This window comes from Thamnophis sirtalis, unplaced genomic scaffold (assembly GCF_051295495.1).
Source record: "Thamnophis sirtalis isolate CommonGarterSnake01/CBP01778 unplaced genomic scaffold, rThaSir2_p1.2 scaffold_3, whole genome shotgun sequence".
In the NCBI taxonomy this organism is placed as follows: domain Eukaryota; kingdom Metazoa; phylum Chordata; class Lepidosauria; order Squamata; family Natricidae; genus Thamnophis; species Thamnophis sirtalis.
The window spans coordinates 84,744,469-84,769,006 of record NW_028261383.1 but is presented as its reverse complement, the minus strand read 5'-3'; the positions used below and the strand labels follow the sequence as shown (position 1 = coordinate 84,769,006).

Below are 24,538 nucleotides of genomic sequence, written 5' to 3'. Positions count from 1 at the left end.
GAACCTTGAAAAAACGCAAAGAGCCACGGCCTCAGTGTCTTTTTCTTCTCCTTCTTTCAGAAAACTTGCAGAGGGTAGAATAGTATTCAGACCACCTTCATGCATTTCTACATTGACTTGGCTAACCCATAGTGCTAACCATAATGAACTGAATAAGCCACAATGGGCTGGGTTCACACAACTTCCTAAACCTAAAGGAAATGCAGGATGGTTCAGCATGATGTAATAACTAAGGCACTTGTTTTCCTGAGTTGTGTTGTTGCCCTGATCAAATTGACAGCCTCCTCCAGTCCCCTGAATACCGTTCAGATAAAACGATGCAGAGTAATTTAGATGATGGATCCCACATTATACGTGGCAAATATGATATTGCTACAGCTTGTTCACATTATTGGTAGCCTGGTTCTAGGTAAATTGCATAGAGATTTGGTGGGTGAGGAGATTTTCCAAACCTATGTCTAAGTTCATACATACATTTTTAAACTACAGTTTTTTGAATAAACCAGGAGTGATTGGGATCACACATCAATGTAAGCCATGAATTAAGCCTTTGCAAACTCTGTGGCAGCAAATATACCATGGAGAACACTAAATTGAAAGGAAGTTTAATGGCATATGTGAAATTTCTCAATGTGGCTTCATAGAGAATATGTTGGACTTGGGTTTTCAAGATCTAGGCTCTGATTATTGCCTATTTTTTATTAGTAGTTTTCAGAAAACAGCTTTCTTTGCTTGAAGTTAAACTCCTCAAAAAAAAAGTAAACTGTTAAGACAAAATTGGATTGTTGGAGTTTGAATATGCGAATGATACTCAGCTACAGATAATCCTTGACTTATGACCACAGGGGGTCAGAATTTCAGGCCTAAATCATTTTGGTCATAAGTTGAGGCACCCACCTGACTGGACCCAAATTTTGATTGTTTTTACAGCAGTCATTAAGTGAATCATGCCGTTGTTAAACCCGAATCATATGGTTAAGAGAATCTTACATTTGTTAAGTAAATACATTCTCCCAAAAGGGTTTTTTTTTTGCCAGCAAAAAATGTCACAAATTGTGGTTATGTGGCTGTGGGACATCATATGACTGCAAGAGAGGGGTGGGAGGGCTAGTGTGACATTTTATAAGGGCCAGAAATGCTTTAAAGCACTTGTAGAACCCCTTTCCAAGGTTGTTATGACTTTGAATGGTCATTAAATGGTTGGTCCTAAGCTGAGGACTTCCTGTATATATCTCAGCTCCATGTGATAGAAGCACTGATCAACCTGGAGGCTGATGGGAGATGAATGAGGAACAGGGGACAGAGGTTGCTAGGGAAGACTTTTGCACAGTTACATCTGACACATTGGCTGCAGCCATTATTGGATTGGAAGACTCTGTCAGTCATGCTTTGATCACCCCCAGGACATAATGTAAGAGTAAGATAGAGTTGCCTTTGAAAGCTGGAAGCTATAGTCACTACAAAATGTGGCACTTGAAACAGTGATGAATGTGGGCTCTTCAACTTCCTCTCTGCTTTGGGAATTCCATTCATTGCCCCCAAGAATGATTCAAGATGCTGGTTGTCACCTGTATAAAGAGGTGTTTTTGTTTGCTTGTTTTGTTTTTACTATGAATGTGCTTTCCACATTTTGATTTAGGTGTTTGTTTTAAAAAACTGTTCACTGCCTTCTCTGGCTCGAGAAAGGGCAGCATACAAGTATAAATAAATAAATAGATCTTTTTAAAATGATTGACCCCAACCACTCAGTCATGTCTACAATCTCTCGCTGCCTTGGTCACAAGGAAAAAAGCAGCATTGAGCTGTAAACTCTGCCCCTTTGGGAATGTGGCTGACATTGTAATATACTGTATATCAGAGAGGGGGAAAGCCTTGTACCAACTTATGTGATTCCACCAGTATTCACTCTAATACTCCCCCCCTCGCCGTCCCACTTGCCACCCCCTGAAAATGCTGCTGCCTCCATTATTAAACCAACATCCTCTCTTTTCCTTTCTGAACTTGTCCCCAGTTGGCCTGTGCAGATGGCCAGTGCTGACCCAAAGCAATTAATTCTAATTAAACACAGACTTAAAACTATGTTATTTGTTTTTATTGCAACTTCAAGACTTCATTAACTTCAGTCAAAGAGGACTGGTTTCTCTCTTTCTTCTCTCCTTCCCAAAAATTATGCTTTGAAACACATCTGTGAACATCTGATGCTCTTTGACAGTAATGGCCAATGTTATTACCCCCCTCTAACTCTCATGATATCCTTCTGCTTTGGGCTTTTTGTTTTGCAGCTGCAGAACTTAAACATCTCAACAACCCTTATGTGAAAAACAAACTTGAGTGCACCGGGTGTTTGGGAATCAATTCAGAATTTATATGTAAATAGAGTAACTTCCTGTGGAATTAAATGTGCTTTGTACTGACACAATACTGGCAATATCAAGGCAAATGTAAATTAATGTTAGTTAGAATGTGTTCAGTATATCTTCAAGTAGACTCAAATAAAGTGGAATCCAAGATCTCCTTCCAAAATGCTACTATTCTGCTCTGGACCTAACCAGTGGTAGGATTCAGTCAATTTGCACCTATTTGAGAGAACCAGTTGTTAACTTTCTAAGCAGTTCGGAGAACTGGTTGTTGGAAGAAAATCTCCTCCCCCCCCCCCCGCTTTACAGGGCTAATCCTGTAAGGAAGGCAGGAAGGAAACATTCTGGTGTTGTTTCTAGCATAATCTTTATTGCCCTGCTTACAGAAACTGCCTCTCTGTTTAACCATTATTACATTGTAACAGCTAATGCGAAGCGCCCATCGACATGAGTGATGTTGAGTTGGCCATGCCCACACGGTCACATGATCACCAAGCCAGGCCTACCCAGCTGGTCATTAGAGCAGAGAACCGGTTGTTAAATTTGAATCCCACCACTGGACCTACCTCATATTTTGTCCCTGCCTCTTTTTACTGCCAATCCTTATATTCCTTGGACTTTCAAGAAAGCTATCAAGTTATTTGATGGTGGTGATGCATTGTCCTGTGGGTATGATCATCCACTGCGTTTTTTGACTTGTTATGGGTTCATGGGCCTGTGTGTTTAACCCAATTATTGAACCAGAGATTTTGTTTCCTGGCTATATGACAATTAAAGAGCTTTTTTCCCCCTCTGGCTCCAATTCTTTGGATCCCAACAAAATTATGTTTGGACTCAGATGACTTCAAAGTTTTTTTAAAAGCATGAAAAATGCTTATTTCATAGCTCACTTTTAATAACTAAATAAATAATACATTCTTAGCTGTAGAGGTTTTAACTTCCCAGATTGGGAGTGGTCTCCAAATAGAGAAGATAAATGTCCCCGGTTCATGGAGGGTATACCAACTGAGAATCATCCTGTTGTAAACAGATGCTGAAATCAAACACATCCTCTGGTAAGGAGAATTTTGCAAGAGTTTGGCATTTCCTAATACTTAAACAAGCTTCTCGGCAGGATTTGTCCCCTGCGTATAGGATTTCAACCAGTTGTGAAATTCAGATTTTTTACTACCGGTTCTCTGGGCATGACTTGGTGGGCATAGCAGGGGAAGAATACTGCAAAATCACCATTCCCACCCCACTCCAGGGGAAGGATACTGCAAAATCTCCATTCCCATCTGTTAGAAGCTGAGAGGGACAGATGAGGCGTGGAGTGGCTGAGGTAATTAGAACAGCTTTATTGTTAACAGAACAGGAACCAACTTCAACTATATACAGTTCAGCAGTTTGCCCTGCTTGACAGATATTTATACTAGAGCTGCCAAGCAGGGCAACCAATAGGATCGCAGAAACAGCCCGCGCTCAGTCAGCTGTGCCTTAGCCAATCAGGCGCAGCTGAGCTGTTGCTGGCTGTCAGTCGTAAGTCAAGGACTTGCGACCGGTCGCAAGTCAAGGACATAACACCATCCCAGTCTGGGGCCAGCCAGAGGTGGCATTTGCCAGTTCTCTGAACTACTCAAAATTTCTGCTAACAGTTCTCCAGAACCTCCTCAATTTCACCCCTGATTTCAACTCTAGTCATCAGCAAAGTATATCAAGTTTAACTACAGTTTAATACAATTTTCTCTGATGGGGATTTTTTTTTACAACAGGAATCTTAAAATGGCTGTCTTCCAACTCAGAAATAAAATGGAATCTTTTGGCTGACTTCATGAACACAATACTCTCCTGCCCATTACAGCCCTAAATTTCTATATTTCTACAAATATTAAATATGGCCATTTACCTTTAGATTGCTTGGCTCTAGTCTGCCTATTTAATTAGACTGGTACTGGGCTTTCTATCTTCTCCTCAATTTTAGACTATTATAATATACAAACTCTACAGATTTTTTCCCCCTATGTTCCAACCGTTGCATTTTTTTAAAAAAAAATATTCTTCCCCTAGCTCATTTTCTTAAAATTATAAAGTCAGTGGTAATAAAATAACTCGATAATGGCCACTAGACTCAATAACTTCTTGTTCTGGATGAGCCACTTTGGTCTAGTGGTTAAAGCACCAGCCTAGAAAGCGGGAGACCTTGAGTTCAAGTCCTGCCTTAGCTATGAAAGCCAGCTGGGTGACCTGGGGCCAGCCAATCTCTCTCAGCCCGACCTACCTCACAGAGATGTTGTGGAGAAAGTAGGAGAGGAAAGTTATGTTGGATACATTTGTTGCCTTGAGTTATATGTAAAAATAATAATAAAGGTGGAATAAAAATAAATAAGAAAAAAATCTATTAGCAAAAAACTGAACAGCTAATGTTTCAAACACTTCAAATCTACACAAGGTTAAGTTTAAGGCACAGTACACATAATACAGTACACAAAATTATAAATCTGTATCATTGTCTCTTTCAATCCCTTTCAAAGTTGAATGGCTATGCATGCATGTTTGGCTGAATGGTGAGCCCACTGGGAAAGTAAAGGCGCAATATATATTCTGTTTTGCTAGGCTGTTGAGAGCAAGCTTTGCATGGCAATAGCACCGTTAATTCCCAGGAGGCATCTGGTGGTTACATCATTATCCTCCATGCTAATATGTGGCTGAATTTTACTAATGATTCTGCTTCTTCCAATTCTGCTGCATCAGTGGCTTTGCCTGTACTGCTTTATACGACTCAGAAATATTGCTGGAAATTTAAGGCCAGATGGTCAGAGAGTATGTTTATACTAGGATGTAGATCCAAATCACTAGGAAACAGGATGAAAACGTCTCTCTGTGGAGGGAGAGTTTGGCAGTTAGATGCAGACTTTATAATAGGATTAGGCTAAATGCTTTTAATGTTATTCCCTCATTGACTAAGTGCATGTATATTTTACCTTTCTTTGTTTCTTAACAACACAAATGAAGGTTCATGCTTAAAATTTCATTTCGTATACTAAAATTTATGCTAATTTTCATTGCTGAGAACTTGATATGGTACTTTTTTGCTTTGATATGCAAATACTGAAGATATTTTACAGTGATAAATGCCATGTATTATTGCTTGTAATTTTAATGCAGCTAGGCAACATTTACCCATGCACAGTAAGTGAAACTTCAGGAAAAGAAGGAATGTGAAAGATCATATGTATGTTATTATCAACAGAAGATATCACAGCCCCTCCCAAACTTTTCTCAATTACATATTTAAAGATACATGTCGGTCCTTTAGGTCAGTGGTCCCCAACCTTTTTATCGCCGCGGACCAGTCAGCCTTTGATAATTTTACCGTGGCCCGCTGAGCGCGCGCAGGGGTGGGGGGGCGTTGTTCGCGATGACACATTGATTGTCGTGGGGGAAATAGGGGGTGGGAGTATTAGGTATCTTCACTACCATATATAAAAGGAGATACTATCTTAAATAACAAAGTGGGCCCCCACCTCCAAAATATACTAAAAGAAAAAAGATTCCATGTGCTCAACTAATTTTTTTTTAAATCATCACTATATTATGGACTACAGACATATATATATATGTATGTATATATATATATATATATATATATATATATATATATATATATATATATATATATATATATATATATATATATATATACACATACATACATACATACATACATACATACATACATACATACATACATGCATGCATATATACATACCGTACGTATATATATAATGTCCAAATAACAGGAAAAGCGCTTCAAGGACCAAAGTATATTCCTTTTTTGCAGCCTTAAGAGAACTCTCGTTTTTTGAGGCTCAGAACCAGGCATTCTCGTGGGCTGCAAAAAGGAAACGCGACCCGGGAGCGCAGCCTCCAAGAGTCCATATCGCCAATAACTATGCGTGGGGGGAAAGGAAATGTGTTTTGTGAGGAAGAGAAAGAGCGCGCTTCACCGATGCCCGTTGGTGAAATTTTGGAAGAGAGGCAAGAGACTTCAGGCACCGAGCCCCCACCCCTGGCTGCGGCAACTGGAGCGGGCGGGAGGCAGGGAAGGGGTGGGCAAGACCGCCGCTTTCCCACCGTGCGCTGCCCCCCATCTCCCCTCAAAAGACCCCCCCCGCCCTCGGCTGCCCGACGTTCTCTCTCTCTCTCTCTACCTCTCCCGCCGTTCCTTCTCACAAGCCAAGGCCGGGCGGGGAAGCCGCCAGGGCCTCCAAGGGCTCCGCTTCCAGCGCATGGTCCGCCCCCTCCTCGCCTCGCTTCCAGGCGAGCCGACTGAGGCGAGAAAGGAGAAAGAGGCGGAGGCGTTCACTGAGGGGACGGCTGACTCGGGGAGGGGGCGGAGGTGGTGTAGTAGCGGGGGATTCTTCCTCCTCGCCTCACTTGCTCCTGCGCTTCCGCGCAGCTCCCCCCCTCTGGCGACGGCGCTGCATGAGTGAAGAGTCGGCCGTTGCATGGCCCCCGGCCGCTGCAGCTATCATGGCCCCCGGCCGCTGCGCGGCCCGGTGCCAGGTACTCCACGGCCCGGCACCGGTCCGCGGACCGGGGGTTGGGGACCACTGCTTTAGGTTATCCGAAAGGTGCTTTTTCAAGAGGCAACTGAACTATTTGGTTTTTCTTTGAAGATGTTTTACTTCTCATCCAAGAAGATTCTTTAGCTCTGACTGGATGGGGGAAATGGAAGGATTTATACTCCTTGCAGATAACTGGTCATTTGCATTCTTTTAGAGGGTCGCTGAGACCATCTGGAGATTTATCTGTGTCATCAGGGTCACCTGAGTGGTGCAAATTAGTGTGAAGCCTTCTTGGAATTGTTGAAAGGACTGGGTTGCTAAAAGAATGCAAATGTCCTGCTGTCTGCAAGGAGAATAAATCCTTCCATTCCCCACCATCCAGTCAGAGCTGAAGAAGCTTCTTGGATGAGAAGTGAAATGTCTTCAAAGAAAAACCAGAAAGTCCAGTTGCCTCTTGAAAAAGCACCTTTGGAATAACCATGACCAGGATGACTGAGACTCTCCATAGATGTCCTTTAGGTTAATTATTCAGACCCTAAAAGACCTTCATGTTTTAGCTTAATGAATTTAAAAAACACCTATTCGGGCTCTGAGATCCTGGAAGAACAGCTACCGTACTTCACAGTATTATGGAGAGGTAGTACTTCGGTGCCCCAAAGCAAATTTTGGAGATTCGGTGTGAAGCACTGCACTGTCTGACTATTTATACCTTTATTTATGAAATCTTTCAGTAAGATTTCAAGTACTTACTCATTTTTTTCAACATCAACAATAAAGTTTCTTCCTTCAGCTGTTATCCTGAGTTCTGCTCTTGATGGATGCTGCATAGAATATAAAAAACAGTTACCAATATATATCCATACACTGAAACTTTGTGGATACATACACTCATTACTTTGCTATCTAGGTAAACAGTTGAGTTTTCAGAGCAAGCCAACTTCAAATTATAGATTCATAAGCTCCCTTATTTCTGTTGATGTAGGTTTCTTGATCAGTTGATATTATACTTCAAAACCATTAATCTACACTGTGCTTACAAATGGTATCTTGAACTATAATAAAAAGAGGAAAAACAGTGAGAAAATGATTTTGTGGAGCCAACGCTGATGAACATTGAATTAAAATTCAACTCCTGCATTTCAGCTCAATTGTACTGAATGCACACCTTCACAACCATTTTAGTTGCAGCAAGGCAATTTCTTACTAAATGTGATGAAAACCTTCCTAATTTCACAAAGATTTTGACAGTGGAAACAATCACCCAGAGAAGTGGAAATTCTTCTTCATCAGATGTGTTAAAGTACAAACTTGATATTATCTGTTACGAGTTGCTTTTGGAAAAAGAGGCCAAACCAAATGCCCTCATACAGCAAGGGGCCTCTTGAAACATCACCAAGTATTTTCAACCACTTTAATTATAATATTTCCCTTGACATACCACTCAGTATCTTCAAGAGCCCGTTAAAACACCTTAGTTTCCAGTTGTTGCCATTTGAAAATTTTTCTTTTCTTTAATTGCCACCAACAATTCTACAGATAGTTAAACTATCCTAATTTAAAATTAAATTGCCAGAAAAAAAGGTGGCTATTTCTAATCTTGCCCCAAACTGATTCTTTCTTCCCTGTTGTCTTATCTAATGCTCAAGTGGTATAATAATATTAAAAATCTCGGTACATGGACACACAACCTGACCAGCTATGTAGAAAAAACTTGGCTTAAAAGGAAATTAATGTGGACACATATTGTGACAGTTACTGGAAGCAGGTTCTGAATAAGAAGGTAAACAGTTGTTGCTACATCTGTGGGTAAGTTGGCCAATTAGAATGAACTTTTGTGTGACTGTCAACTATCAGCTGAGGAACCAAGTATAGGCATTGCAACAAACTTGAACAAAATAAAAACCCATTGTCTCCTTCCCCTGCATAGCCTTGCCAACATTTGTATTAGATATAATGAATTAAAACTGTCAATGAACAGAAAGGAAAATGGCAATTTGGGCTCCTGTAACCCAAATTATATCATTAAATAATTGCTCACATCTTCATAGTTTTGCATAACCATCTGCCCCCTGTAGTCTTAGTAGGACATTCTACTTAGTAAGACGTTGCAGCTTTTGTACAGTATTTGTATTCTATATTCTCTTTTCTTCCCAGATATCTGTGATAGGATACTGGAATATAGTCAATCAAGGTCAGGGATGGGGAGCCATGGCCCTTTTATGACTTGTGGCTGGCTCAGGAATTCTGGGAGTTGAAGTCCACAAGTCATAAAAGGGCAATGGTTCCCCATCCCTCATCTAGGTGAATAGATGCATGTTTTCTAACCATTATATATTAGGTCCTGTTTTACTTCTCTTTTCATGTGGGATAGAAACATGAAGCCTTCATCCCACAGCTCATTTTTCACCATCTATAGAGGTTAACCACCACCAGACCATACTGATAAAAGTTGAGAGCAAATCACTTGTTTTCCGTAGTATAAATTTTGTGGTATTCATGAAAATTAAAAACTAAATATAGTATTAATCCACCACAGACCTTAAGTAAAATATACCTATTTTACTTTTAAGCTTTCATCCTCAAAAATCATTAAAAAACCAGACCCTGTCCTCTCAGATGACATCACATTAAAACCATACTTCCTGTGGTCAAACATAGATTTAGATACAACACACAAATATCCTAGCTACGATAGCTGCCTAAATATAATTATATTCATTCCCTAAATGTTAAAATGCTGAGCACACAAGCAATAATAATAATACAGAGGTGGGTTCCTACCAGTTCGCACCTATTCGGTAGAACCGGTTCGTCAAATCTACCGAACCGGTTAGAAGAAGTTCCACCAGTGGATCCGGAAAGCAGGCCAATTTTTTTTGAAACCCACCACTGGTCCTTGTATATTATTTTTCTACACTATCATGCTCATATTTATAAAACTCAGTGCCTCTGTGAAAGGCAAGGATGACTACTGCGTTTGTGGGGCAATCAGAACATTGCTGGGTTGAAGTTGTTTTAACGCAAACCAAAGATGCCTTTTAAAAAACAAGTTTACATCATATTTTTATGCATGCCAGTGCTGTGTGTGAGGTAATTTAAGGTGGTTCTGACAAGTGTCATCAGCATCTTCATATCCGGTCACATGGGTGGCAAGCCACTCCCATCCGGTCACATGGGCGACAAGCCACTCCCACAAAGGAGGCCACACCCACAGAGTAGGTTCGAACAATTTTTGAAACTCACCACTGCAATAATATAAAGAAAATATACTGTGCTCTAGGTAGAGTCCAAGCATAAATTTTATGACTCGGTGCACTACTAAATGATGCTGACTCCATCCATCCATCCATCCATCCATCCATCCATTATTTGTTTATTCTTTATTTTTTAGATTTATATCTTTGTCTTTCCTCCAGGAATTTTAGAGGGTAGTCTTCTTTCTATTTCACAACTACAACCATGTAAGGCAGGTTGGGCTAAGTGAATTGACCCAAAGGCTCCTAGAGGACTTCTTTGATTGAGGGTGGACAACTGTTTAGACTTCCTCAGTCCTAGTCCAAGCCCTAAGTCTTAGATCACTAAGCCCTGCTAGCTCTCTGTGATGCCATCCAATATATACAATTTCATTAACTATGAAAGAAAATGAGCTTTCCAGTCACAATCCTTTCCACCTATAAAGCTTTTTGATTTTTTCAGAGAAGACTTCTTTGGATAAACTAGAATATTGGTTAGTAATTGGATAATATTGGTTGGTAATTGGATAAACTAGAATATTGGTTGATGATTTTAGTTCCTCTCTGTTCTTTTTATTTAACTTCCTTCTTTTGGGGGTTGCTTGGTTCATTTTCATTAATATTGTGCCAATATCAAAAAACTTCCAATCCCTTGGAAGTACCTCTACACTCATAAATGATGCTTAGGTGTTCTACTTTATTTTAAAGAGTATTTATATCTGTGAGGTTGCTATTGCTGTTATTTTCCTAGTTATGATCTTTACATTTTTCAACTGCAGATTGTCTCAATTCATGGTTCTCAAGATGCCAAAGGTCCACAGAAGTTGTTCCTTCTCTTGGGATTGAACTGAAGCGAAGGAAAATAAATCAGTACAAAAGTCACCCTAGAATGAAAAACAGGACATTCACAATGCCTTTGGACTCCTCAAATTAATGCCATGGAAGAAATCTTTGTTCTACCCACCAGGACTTTTTTCTCTTAGAATTTTTCAATCAAATTCATGGACAATGCTAATAATATGATACAGTAGAAGGAGAAGGTAATAAATGTTGAATCTGCAGATTAGCAGCAGTAGCTCCCACTCTCCATTGGATAAATTCAGCATATTTTTTTTCCCTTTAAGTTAATCAGGCCTGCACAGATGTCCATCTTACACCCAGGATAAAGAGTTGGACAGAGCTCCCAGCTTGACAGTTCTCTATGCAATGCCTTTGTTAGGCAATCTATGTAACGACACTGCACTCAAGAAAAACAAAAACAGAATAACAATACTCTTTCCTGCATGAGGCAAAAGGCTACTACATCCTCCCCATCCTTTACTCTGCAAGGTTTGGTCTCAAATAAAGGATGTTTGAACCAAAGCATACTGCCTCATGCACAGAAAAGGAAATAACATTCTGCTTGTGTTCACTGTAATTCGGCTTAGTGCTACCATACAGTCAGAACAGCAAAGGCCAACAATTGAATGATCTCACATCATCCTGCTCCCTGCACTGGGTTTTGTTTTTCTGTAGGAAATAACTGGGTAGGGACTAAAAGAATAGAGCAAAAGAAAACGAAGAGAGGCCGAATCCAATCAGTACTACTAATTCATACTATTGGAGTCTTGTATACAATACCAGTTTCCAACAGTTATCACCGTGAATAGTCTGGGACGTCACTTTACCAAAGAGATTAGATGTCAAAAAAGTGACTTTGGGTGCACAAATATGAAAAGAGATTTACAAAGTAAAGCATTAAATACATAATAATTGGGGAAAGCAATATAATCAATTAAACTGCATAAGCATAATGTTTACGTTTTCGGGGTTTCTTTAATGGTCTTAAACTAGTCATAAGAAACAATGTCCGCACTGTTCCCAAGTCTGGAATCTACCAATACAGGCAGTCCTCAACCTACGACACAATTGGGACTAGAATTTCTAAGTTGCTAAGCAAAGCAGTTGTTAAGTGAGTTGTGCCCAATTTTACAACTTTTTTGCCATGGTTAGGTGAATCACTGCAGTTAACTGAACCGCGTGACCATGAAACAAATCTTGCTTTCCTCCACTGTCTTTGCTTGTTAGAAGCCAGCTGGGAAGGTTGCAAGTGGGGATCATGTGACCCTTGGACAATGCAACTGTCATAAAGACATGTCAGTTGCCAAGGGCTCAAATTTTGATCACGTGTCTGGGAGGATGCTGTGACAATTTTAAGGGCAAGAACCAGTCGTAAATCATAACTCTGGATGGTTGCTAAACAAATCTTTGTAAGTTGACACAATTATCAATAACCTACGACCACAATTGAGCCTAAAGTTTCCATCATTAAGTGAAACATTTGTTGAGTGAGTTTTGGCCCATTTTACGACCTTTCTTGCCACAGTTGCTGAATCACTGCAGTTAAATTAGTTTTTAGGTGAGTCTGGTTTTTCCACTCACTTTGCTTGTCAGTTCACAGAAACTGATCACGTGACCACCACCCCAAGACACTGCAACCGTCATAAGTATGAGTCAGTTGCCAAGCATCTGAATTTTGAATACGTGACCATGGATGGGGATGCTGTAACGGTCGTAAGTATGAAAAACAGTCGTAAGGTACTTTTTTCAGTGCCTTTGTAACTGTGAATGGCTACTAAATGAACTGTAATTCATTCAGGATTGCCTGTTATTTATTTGTGACATTATTATCAATATCTCATTTTACCTTTGTTAAATAGAATTTTATTTATATTATTTACAGTATATACAGTACACACACATGTGTGTGTGTGTATGTATATATATATGTGTGTGTGTGTGAGTTGCATTTGTAACACACACACACACACACACGTGTATGTATGTGTGTGTATATGTGTGTGTATGTGTGTGTGTGTGTGTATAGATATAGATATATATATAATGTATATCAATTTTTTACAACTGTAAAGATACTCTTGTATTGATGAAAGAAATGTCCTTCTGGGTTCGGCTCCAAGTGGGGAAAAAGACACTGGAGACATGGAGGCTGCTTGGAAAGATGATTTATTGGTGGACAGAGCCACATGGCTTGAGCCCTGAACAGAAAAGGTGATCACATGCTTCAATGTTGGTGGAGAAGAAGGGGCTTGCTAGGCTTTTTATAACCTGTTCAGTCCCACCTCTTGCCCTTTCCTCAGCCCTTCTCTTCTTCTTGTTTTTTAAAAGGCTTCTTTGGTTTGCGTTAAAACAACTTCAACACACGCAATGTTCTGATTGCACCACAAACGCAGTAGTCATCCTTACCTTTCACAGAGGCCCTGAGTTTTATAAATATGAGCATGATAGTGTAGAATAATCATATCTAAGGACCAGTGGTGGGTTTCAAAAAATTTTGGAACCTCTTCTGTAGGTGTGGCCTGCTTTCCGGGTCCACTGGTAGAACCTCTTCTAACCGGTTCGGTAGATTTGACGAACCGGTTCTACCAAATAGGTGCGAACTGGTAGGAACCCACCTCTGAAAGGAATCCTTGCTTCAACTACAGAGGGTTTGTCTGTGTTTGGGAGCTGGGTCAGAAAAGGTTTTGCTCTTGCCTTCTGCCTAGGAGTGAGCGGAGGGACTGTCGTGAGGATATCTAGAAGGTTTCCCACTCTTACGCCAGTATATGTTAACCACTAGTCTCTTTCCACTGATAATCCAGGCAATATTTTGCCAAATTTCAGAAACTAAGCGCAGCAACTGGAGAACGGCAATGAATGATTAACTGTTTAAAGTCAGTTAGTTCCTTTGGGGAAGTTCTACAGGCTGGTGCTTTTCTTAGCTTAAGAACAGGAAGAAAAGCGGATCAACCCTTTTGAGATATATTTCCTGTTCCTCACATCATTAGCAAAGGATTTAGGGGCAATCTTATCTAGAAAAGCCCTGCTTTGATCCCGACAACGTCTGAACTTTTCCAATTCAACTCACTTTGGATTCAACTGAATCTGATACATGCTTCTAGGAGAAGCAGCAGGGACATCCATTGGAAAGGCACCTGCATGATCAATGTCTCTTTTTCTTTATATGTGCCACATGCACAAGGGATGCAAAAAAAAAGGGGGGGGGTTCAATTGGAAATGTTCAGCTGTCATCTTGACTTTTTTCAAGCCCCCCCCCCAGAATAAACCCACGAGGGGGAAAACAAATGCTTAACATTTAGACAGGTTTTGGCAAAGATTGATTCCTTCTCTAGAAGAGGAGATTATTATATCAAAGCGTTCAAATCTCAAGAGGGAATACTCATTTTAACTTTAATTCTTTTCTTCCTATATACTGCTTCCAAAGTTTTTGGGTTCTTCACTGGAGCTGCTGAGCAACCAGCCACAGGCAAACCGTTCTTGTCATGAGCAGATCAGAACGAGGATCTGGAAGAATCATCAGAAAAAATAATCTTTGCTAGCAATTGTAATTTAGCAACCTACCTTATTGTTGGCCGAGTTTGCATCCGCTCTCCACTGAGGGATTATAATTTCATGGGGCATCTGGGGACTGACTGTATTTCTCACTGCTGGAGAAACATAAGGAATTGCTCAAAGATCTTTTATGAACTTGTAAAAGTCACCAGAGGGGGGAAAACCCCCATAATTCATAACCCATTAAGACAGCAACAACTTTTATCACACTGGATATTTCTTACTTATCTTCAGCAGCATCCTTTATTTTTAAAAGAGACTCATCTAGTATTTTCCAAATATTCTGTCTTTAATTTAACGATATCGTTTTATTATTGGGATATGCCCTGCACCAGAAATTATCTCACCGTATATTGCATACTTAAAAATGTTGGAAAGAGAAAATAAACAGTGTTAGAATCTCAGAACAGAACAGAATAACAGAGTTGGAAGGGACCTTGGAGATCTTCCAGTCCAACCCCAGCTTAGGCAGGAAACCCTATACTATTTCAGACAAATGGTTGTTTTCTTAAAAGTTTGCACTGTTGAAGCATCCACAATTTCTGGAGGCAAGTCATTCCACTGATTAATTGTTCTAACTGTTGGGAAATTTCTCCTTGGTTTTAGGTTGCTTCTCTCGATTAGTTTCCATCCTTCTTGTTCTGCCTTCGAGTGATTTGGAGAATAGGTTGATCACGTCTTCTTTATGGCATCCCCTTTGATATTGGAACACTACTATCATGGTGACTGGCCCCAAGGGGGCTTTTTTCAAAAGACAACTGAAAATTCTTGGTTTTTTTCTTTGAAAACTTTTTGCTTCTCATCCAGGAACCTTCTTCAGTTCTTGGTTGGTTCAGCTCTTGGAAGCTACGAATGAGAAGTGAAACTTTTTCAAAGAAAAAGGAAGAAATTTAAGTTGCCTTTTGTAAAAGCATATTTGGGACAACCGTGACCTGGATGATGGACAATCTCCATAAACAATCATAGTGGCCTGATTTAGGAGCAGAACTAAATTTGTTCGCTTGATTTTCTTCGGCTGCTCCTTCTGGACTTATAACACTAAAACTTTCTGATACTGAGGTTAAACTGGCAAAGATCTCTGACCTATTTGTGGCTTAATACCCTGCCATTTGTGCTAGGTAGCTCTGCCACTGTGATCCTGTTTTCCTTCAAAGTCACTGGGTTCTGTCCTCCTATTCTTTTAAACTTTATGGCTTTTTGATTTTTGTGGTTTTATTTAGGTTAGTTTTCTCTATACCCTTGGAGGCATCTGATTTATGTTTTGGGATGATCCCACCATCCTGATGACCAAGATCCAATGGCTCATAGGTTAAATAGATGCTAGTAGTCTTTAGGTATATTCCATTCCTTCCAATCTCAGCTTATCTGTTACGCTTCAGCTTTATAAGGTCCCTCTCAAAATGCACAAGGCCATTTTCTCCTCTTGGAAAAGTAGGTTTCACCATTTATCTCTTCTCATTCTTTATTCATCTTTCCCATAACATGCCCCTTTAGAATATAGAACATACAGCATAGAACATACAGCATAGAATCATAGGGCTGGCAGGCATCTCGGAGATCATCTATTCCAACCTTGGACCTTACAAAAAAGGCAAGAAAAACGAAATGCACAGGTACAGTATAGGTGGTACCTTGCTCAATAGTAGTAACTGTGAGATGGATTTTGGAGTCCTACTGGACAACCATTTAAATATGAGCCAGCAATGTGCAGCAGCTGCCAAAAGAACCAACACCGTTCTAGTGCATAAACAGAAGGATAGAATCAAGATCACGTGAAGTGTTAACACCACTTTATAATGCCTTGGTAAGGCCATACTTGGAATACTGCATCCAGTTTTGGTCGCCGTGATGTAAAAAAGATGATGAGACACTAGAAAAAGTGCAGGGAAGACCAACAAAGATGATTAGGGGACTGGAGGCTAAAACATATGAAGAATGGTTGCTGGAACTGGGTATGTCTAGTCTGATGAAAAGAAGGACCAGGAGAGACATGATAGCAGTGTTCCAATATCTCAGGGGTTGCCACAAAGAAGAGGGAGTCAAGCTATTCTCCAAAGCACCTGAGGGCAGGACAAGAAGCAATGGGTGGAAACTAATCAAGGAAAGAAGCAACTTAGAATTAAAGAGAAATTTCCTGATAGTTAGAATAATTAATCAGTGGAACAACTTGTCTCCAAAAATTGTGAATGCTCCAACACTGGAAGTTTTTAAGAAGATCTTGGATAACCATTTGTTTGAAGTGGTGTAGTGTTTCCTGCCTAAGCAGAAGGTTGGACTAGAAGACCACCAGGGTCCCTTCCAACTCTTTATTCTACCCTACCCTACCCTACCCTACCCTAGCCCTTGCTCAAGATAGGAGACATATACCATCCCAATCAAATGGTTGTTCAGTCTATTCTTGGAAATCTCTAGTGATGAAGTACCCACAACTTTGGGAGGCAAACTATTCCATTAATTAATTGTTCTCATTGTCAGAAAATTTCTCCTTACTTCTAGATTGGTTCTCTCTTTAACAAGCTTCTACCCGTTACTTCCTGTCCTGCCCTCAAGATGCTTCAGAGAAAAAAGTCAATCTCCTCTTCTCTGGGACAGCCCCTCAGGTATTGAAAGACAGTTATCATGTCTCTCTTAATTCTTCTCCTTAAAAGGCCAGGCATACCTAGTTCCCTCAACTATCGATAATACCTGTACTTGTTTCCTCTGTCTTTAAAACACGGCCTGATCTCTAGGAAAAAGAGAACATTGGTCACCAGTGGGTTTCTTTTCCCCATCGGAAAGAGGAATTGTTCTTTTTGAAGTTATGTGCAACGCTATTTATAATTATCACTATTTCCAAATTGTTCAAAAGTGTTTCACAACAAGAGAACAGGGAAGCTGCTGCTCAGATATGTGCTCATTATTACCTACACCATAAACAACTATTGGGGGAGAAAGGATGCCATCGGTGTGTCAGTCAAGATCTAGGACCCATTTTTAAAAGGGCTGTCCCAAAGTACAGCCTTTATTTTGTCTCTGTTTTGTTGATGACAGTTGAGAGCAGGGGAACGTAGTAAGCATTATCCTACATAAACCAGAGTTCCCCATCCTTTCCGGATTTGTGAACCAGTGGCAGAGGGAATGGTTCCATTCAAACAGTTGTCAAGCGCATGCACAGCTCTATTTGTGCACCCATCAAACAGGCAAATGGAGTGCATGTGCACATGCCCACTCGCGCAAGTGGGAATCCATGCATGTGCACACACTCACCTGCCACTTCTGCGGCCCGGTTCCAAACTGCTCACGGCCCAGCAATGGGCCGTGGCCCAGGGGTTGGGGATCCCTGACATAGAGCAAAAGCACTTTAGTCATCATTGGTTCAGTTTGGGGATAGTAACAGATTCAGGCAGGAGGGGAAACAATGTCTAGGCTTAAGAGTCTTATTATTAAAATGTTCAGAAAAGAAAGTTATTTATTTCACTGGAGTAAATACAAGAATGCTGACATGAGTTTTTTGATGAAGCAAATATGTTCCCCCATATATTTTATTCTTGATCCTATTTTTTTTTTAATTTAAGCCCTATTTTCTTATTTTTACTTCTCTACAGCTCTAGGTGTTACTACTTTTATCCTCTATATTAAACTGACAATGATATAATATCTATCGTAAGCTTCTATAACTTTTACTGCATTTTGTCTTGCTTAATTGTTGTGCATAAACTCATTGGAACCATACTAGCTCAAGAAATTCCTTTCTGACTTTCAACCCTTTCCTATTTTTTTGTCAAGTGATGGTCTGAGGTTCTCATGTTTTCTGCTGCCCTGATTGGTGGGTTCCTCTGCTGCTTTATTCCTCCTGTCCATGGCTGGAAAACTTTCAGGACATTTGGTTTATATCATTTGTAGGATCCCTTCCTTCCTCCACCCTCATCCCCTCCTCCCAAATTGATCCCCTTAAATATTTGGCACGTTCTTATCTGGTGGGCCCCATGGATGGACATGTTGGAGAAGAAACACCTTTGTATGGATAATTGTTCTTGTTGTTTAGGCTAAAGGAGGAAGTGGCAGAACTCTTCTCCATTTGATTTGGCTGAAGATTTCTCAAGGGAGGAGAGGGAATATGTTTTTTTAAAAATGACCATGGAGAGCAATGACCAGAGTGAAGTAACAGGCAAGCTGCTGTCTCCTCTTCCCCAATCAAGGAGGAAACCAACCCACCTACTATATGAATTATTCACTTTATTCATTTTTGGAGCATATTTTTCAAAGAACATCATGAGTACCATTGGCATTTTAAGACCCTGTGTTGGTTCTTTAAAGAGTACTCATACCTTTCCAATTAACCTAAAATTAAAAACTTCTACACTTAGTCCAACTAGAGGCTGTGACTCTTAATTATAACTGCTGTTAAGTTGTCCCACAGGGTTCTGCTGACACCAGGTTGTGGGTGTTGTTTTGGAAAAAAAAATCAGCAATTCCATTTCTCCTGGGCATACCTGTTGAACATCTTTTCGCAAACAAATGCACTGCTTCTGAATTAAACCTTCTTGGAAGCAGAACAATTACAGCAGTAATAAAAGCAGAACGGGGAGATGAGGAATAACAATTCTGCTCTCCTGTTCAATCTGCTTTAGACCTGTTACCTATGCACAAATTCTTATGCAGTTATGACAACTAAACACACACCTCATATTTCCTCTTCCCATAAATGTTTACATAGCATTCTGGTTCCATTCCCTAGAACAAGAGCATTTTATTTCCCACTAAATACCCTTTAAAAAATAATAATAATAATGGCACCATTTAAAGAAAATATAAAGATTATTTTCCAATGCTGAGGATATTTACACTCATGGTTAAGGTGCTCTAGTTGAATGGATCGGATGCCACTCAATTAGCAGCTTTAATTACAATATTAGCCTTGCAGAGAGATGCAAACATTTACCTGTCCATCCCGAAGCCTCAGCTGCAAACTCTCTTAGACAAAGCAAAGTGATGCCAATGCAATAAGCCAAGCCCCCTTCTGCCAACATGGGCATCGTTTTCCCAATGGTCTGGGAAGAAGATCGTCCGAGAGATGAAGACTGACAGCTCCGCCACTCTGTGCCTCCGCGCTTGCAAGGACATTGGGCAGAAGCCCCTTGAATTCGTGCGCCTATTCAAGGCCATTCTTAAAGCCCGCCCACGGAAGCCATCCTTCCGCCCATTGGTTAGGGATTCTACCGGTATCAATGCTACGAAGCCATCACAAAAGATGCAAGCGAGAAAAACGATCCTTCTTCCCCGCTTCTTCTTGCCTCCCGTTTTAAAACTGATCAGAACCTGCAGTGAGTATTAATTACTCCAAGCCTCCAAGCGCGATAGATTTAGGCGTGCAATCTTTTACTTCCCGTCAGGTTTGCTTTGAAAGAGCCCCCTCTGGATTCTAAAATCCGTGACGATGGCTCCCCCCCCCGCCTGTCCTTATTTTAAGGTTTAACGTGCAAATCGAGCCGACAGCAGCGGATCAGCTCCAACCTTGGAAATAAAGCGCCGCGCGCGCCTCCACGAAGGGAACCGCATTGCGAGTCTACATGCGCAGTAAAACGGGATTGGCTCTTTCGGTGCGCCCTCTGGTGGCGAGTCTAGATCTTGCTGGCTTCCAGAAGCCGGTGCTGGAGGCGGAATGATACCCACAGCATTATTTCTCTCCATATTCCTTTTCATGGATGTCAGTGGTGTGGGGAACCCAACATTTTGGCATGAAAGCACCACAGTCCAAATCAATGTTTCTCAACTTCAGCAACTCTAAGATGTGTGGACTTCAAGTCCCAGAATTCTCCAGCACTGAGGTTAAATGAAGGTTAAGGTGGTTTAAAAATGGTCTAAACAAGGGACCACAACCTCCCCTCCATGGACTAGCATTAGTCTGTGGGATGTCAGCAACCAGTCCACCCAAACAAGGAAAGCCTCATCCACAGGATGCAGGCAGGATGTGAAACCACACCCTCTCTGGTTCGCAGAAAAAGCTCTCTCCATGGAACCATAAGAGCCGAGGTGGCGCAGTGGTTAGGGTGCAGTACTGCAGCCACTTCAGCTGACTGCTAGTTCTGCAGCTCGGCGGTTCAAATCTCACCGGCTCAAGGTTGACTCAGCCTTCCATCCTTCCGAGGTGGGTAAAATGAGGACCCAGATTGTGGGGGCAATATGCCGACTCTGTAAACCTCTTAGAGAGGTCTGAAAGCCCTATGAAGCGGTATATAAGTCTAACTGCTATTGCTAAGTCTAACTGCTAACCATACCCAAAAGGTTGGGATCCACTGGTTTAAACCTATAGTCATGCATTTGATTTCCTTTTTATGAGTGACCAAATTCCCACCATCTAAAAGACATATCTAAAAGTCAAGACTGGTGCCAGCAGCATACACGGTGGCAGCCAAAATTGACAAGAAGGCAGAAAGAATGACTTTAGCATATGTTAAAAAAAAAAAAGTCAGCCTTTACAACACAATACTCCATCATTTTAGCACTGTTAATCCCGTCACCCTCAGCAGACACTGTTTTTCTTGAAAAAGGCCTTGTGATAGTGCCTAGTCCAGTGCTCTTCAGAAAGCTGTTACAAATTGGGAAAGCAAAGCAAGTTCTGGCAGCTTTGGTTGCTTGTTTACATACGAAATCCACTGACCACTGGAGTTAGACCCAGTAAATCAAGAGTAAGAAATGGTGAATTCATTTGAAGGATTCAATTTTCATTGTGAACATCAGGATCTTTCTCAGTGTCCTGAAATTATTATTTTGTGAATGATCAGTGTCGTATTTCTGGCATTTGCCATTGTGGTCTGTAGCCCACAAAAGCTATACAGTACTATAATAAATCTTTTAGGTTTCATAAAACAAGTCCTGTAAGAAGCTGGTGGTTTTAATGGAAAATATTATCCAGAAGATAATGAGTCAAATTTTATGTCTCCAAGAATTGCATCATGAATCAAAGATATTGCAAACAATCTTCTTAACTAGGCAAATTGCAGCTATAGTTTGCTGTATTTTCCATTACTCCATCTTCTGGGTTGAGCAGATGGTCCTAGACAATTTTCTTTCATATTTAATGATGGCTCCATGCATCAAGCAAGCCATCTGCAAAGGAAGACATTGTCTCATATATTGTTAAGTAATTTTTCTAGTTTGTTGTTTGGCAAGAGAAAAACAGCGCTACCATAGTTTGCAATCTGTTGAAAAAAGTTGGTGTGGTTCTAAGATAGATAGAAACAGGCCCTTGGAGTATTGCCCCACCTGAAAACCATCATGTATCCAGTGTTAGATCCCTTGCAATTTGCCTATTGAGCAAATATATCGGTAGATGGTTCTGTTAATATGGCGCTGCACTACATCTTACATCTTGAATCTCCAAGGACCTATGCAAGATCCTTTTTGTAGACTTCAGCTAAGCATGCAATACCATATTTCCAGATATTCTTCTCACTAAACTGATTCAACTAGCTGTGCCTGACCACACTTGTAAGTAGATCATAAGCTTAGGAAGAAGGAGGTGAAGCCAAACAAAATCACATCAGATACCTGTACAATTAGCAGGTATCCCAGAGCTGTGTGTTCTCTCCACTACTCTTTTCTATCTATACTAATGATTGCATCTCAAACTTAAAGTACTGACGTTTGCATATGACACAATGTGATTGGTCTCATTTGAGATGACAAATCTGCATACAGACGGCAAATTGATCAACTGGTGTGGTGTAGCTGGAACAATCTTGAACTGAACACACTCAAAACTGTAGAAATAATACCCTCTCTTACAATACTAGGCAACACGGTATCAACAGTAGAGACCTTCAAGTTTGTAGGTACTATAATATCTCAAGACTTAAAATGGACACCTAACATCAAAAATGTCATCAAAAAAGCACAGCAAAGAATATTCTTTCTGAACCAATTCAGAAAACTCAGAAAGCTGCTAATACAGCTACAAATTATTGACTCTGTTATTTTCACCTCTATAACTGTCTGGTTTGGCACAGCAGCTAAACAAGACAGATACAGACTTCAACGGATAGTTAGGACTGCAGAAAAAACAATTGCAACCAGCCTGCCTTCCATTGAGGATCTGTATACCGCACAAGCTAGAAAGAGGGATGTGAAAATATCAGCCAACACATCCCAGTCGTGAACTGTTTCAACTTCCCTTAAGACAATGTTATGGAGCATTGCATGCCAAACAACTAGATTCAAGGACACCCCCCCCCCAATCCATACCATCACTTTCCTAAACAACTAATTCCCACAACACTGTCTTAAGCCCTGGAATGTCAAACTACCTAGTAGGGCTGCATTACTATTATCCTTCTCATCTTTCCTACAACCTATTTCCTTAGCTTCTTATGACTATAACTTTGTTGTTTGTATCTTATGATTTATGTGGATTGTTTTTATTTAGTATCCTATTATGATTTATGTTGATTGCTTATTTAGTATCCTATGACTATCACTGAGTGCTATCTATATCTTATGATTTACAATGATTGTATTTTATGATTATGATCATGATTGATCAATTGTTGCTTGTATGTACACTGAAAGATTATGCACCAGAGATAAATTCCGTGTGTTAAATCAATTTGGCCAATAAAGAATTCTATTCGATTAACTTGGAATCTGCCAAGTATGTTAGCTTAAAATACTCCCCTCCCCTATTATTGTAAGCCGCCCTGAGTCCCCTCAGGGAAAAGGGCGGCCTATAAATGTTTAATAAAACCTAAAAAAAAAAAAAAAACCTAAAAGTTTCAGAATACCGAACAAGCATAGCCAAAATATTGAAGAAAGATTAGTCTAAGCAGTAGCAGCTGTTGTAGGGCAGATAAAATCTTTGAATTGAGTTCAGGTTGTTGACTTATGAATAAGACACAGTAAGATTTTGAAGAGGCAAATTAGAAAAAAAGTTTTTGCACTCTGCAAACCTCCCTAAAACGGCCCATTTTTTGCAAAAATGGGCCCATTCCCCCCCCCAAAAGGCATGAATAGCCTTTAGGGGGCTTGCAGAGTGCTCTGGGGGGAGGGCAAAAACAAGCAAAAACGGCCCATTTTTTGGCAAAAAAATTGCATGCATAGCCTTTAGGTGGCTTATAGAGTACTCCTGGGGGCTGAGGGGGCAAAACAGAACAAAAAACCGGCTGTTTTTCACTCATTTCTGCCTTCCCCAACCCCCAGCTCTCTGAAAGCCTTCTACAGGCTCTGCCATTTTGGTGAAGGGGTGGGGTTTCGGGAGGCAAAAAATGCCGTATTTAGTGTATAAGATGCACCCAGATTTTCAGCCTCTTTTTTGAGGGAAAAAGGTGTGCCTTATACTCTGAAAAATACGGGTATGTTTTTTTTGGTGGCTGGTGCACCAATACCATACCTAGATATTTTTCTTTTCCAATTTCCTGTTTCTTGATGGGTACCCATCCAATTTAAACAGATCTGATGCTAGTTAGCATTTCAAGATCAGTCTGGTCAGGTAAGTACAAGATTATGGATGCAAATGGGCTGGAAGTTCAGAAAATCAATGAGTATAAATTTATTTCAAGATGGAGAGCAGTTGGACTAATAGAAAGCAATCAATAATCACCCTCTCATTCACAGCAGACTACATACCTGCAGGTAAAATTAACCTGGATGCATAAATTAGTCCCACAATTACGCATGAGGACAATTAAAGTTGCATTCTGATTTTGAAATCATAGAAAATTACTGTGCATATAAAGCACATCGGTGCCAATTACTATTCTGGATGAAATGCACAGCTGAATGGGACTGAGGGGCTAATTACTACCCCACAGGCAAGATAGTAACAGACCAGAGGTGGTTGCTCCTCGATTGAGCAAACTGATAGTAGCGGCAGCAGGAGGATCCACCCACATGCCCGGAGCTTCAGAAGAGTCGCAAACACATCTGAACCGATAGTAAAGAAATTGGCAACACACCACTGTAACAGACATACTTACAAAGCACTATGAAGAGACCAATTTAAAGACCTTCATGAAGTGATGAGAGTTATGAATTG

The 24,538-nt window shown here is 40.5% G+C and overlaps 1 protein-coding gene across 1 annotated transcript in view; it reads right to left on the bottom strand.

Moving 5' to 3' along the window:
- The window catches only part of ADAM19 (ADAM metallopeptidase domain 19), a 67,433-nt gene extending 47,562 nt beyond the window's left edge, over window positions 1–19,871 (bottom strand). Inside the window, exons 1-3 of the mRNA XM_087709395.1 lie at window positions 19,451–19,871; window positions 14,539–14,624; window positions 7,655–7,725 (exon numbers count right to left, since the gene is read on the bottom strand). Coding sequence (XP_087565521.1) covers window positions 7,655–7,725; window positions 14,539–14,624; window positions 19,451–19,544 — 251 coding nt within the window. The 5' untranslated portion in view covers window positions 19,545–19,871. The remainder of the gene's footprint in view (window positions 1–7,654; window positions 7,726–14,538; window positions 14,625–19,450) is intronic.
- Window positions 19,872–24,538: the final 4,667 nt, after the last annotated feature.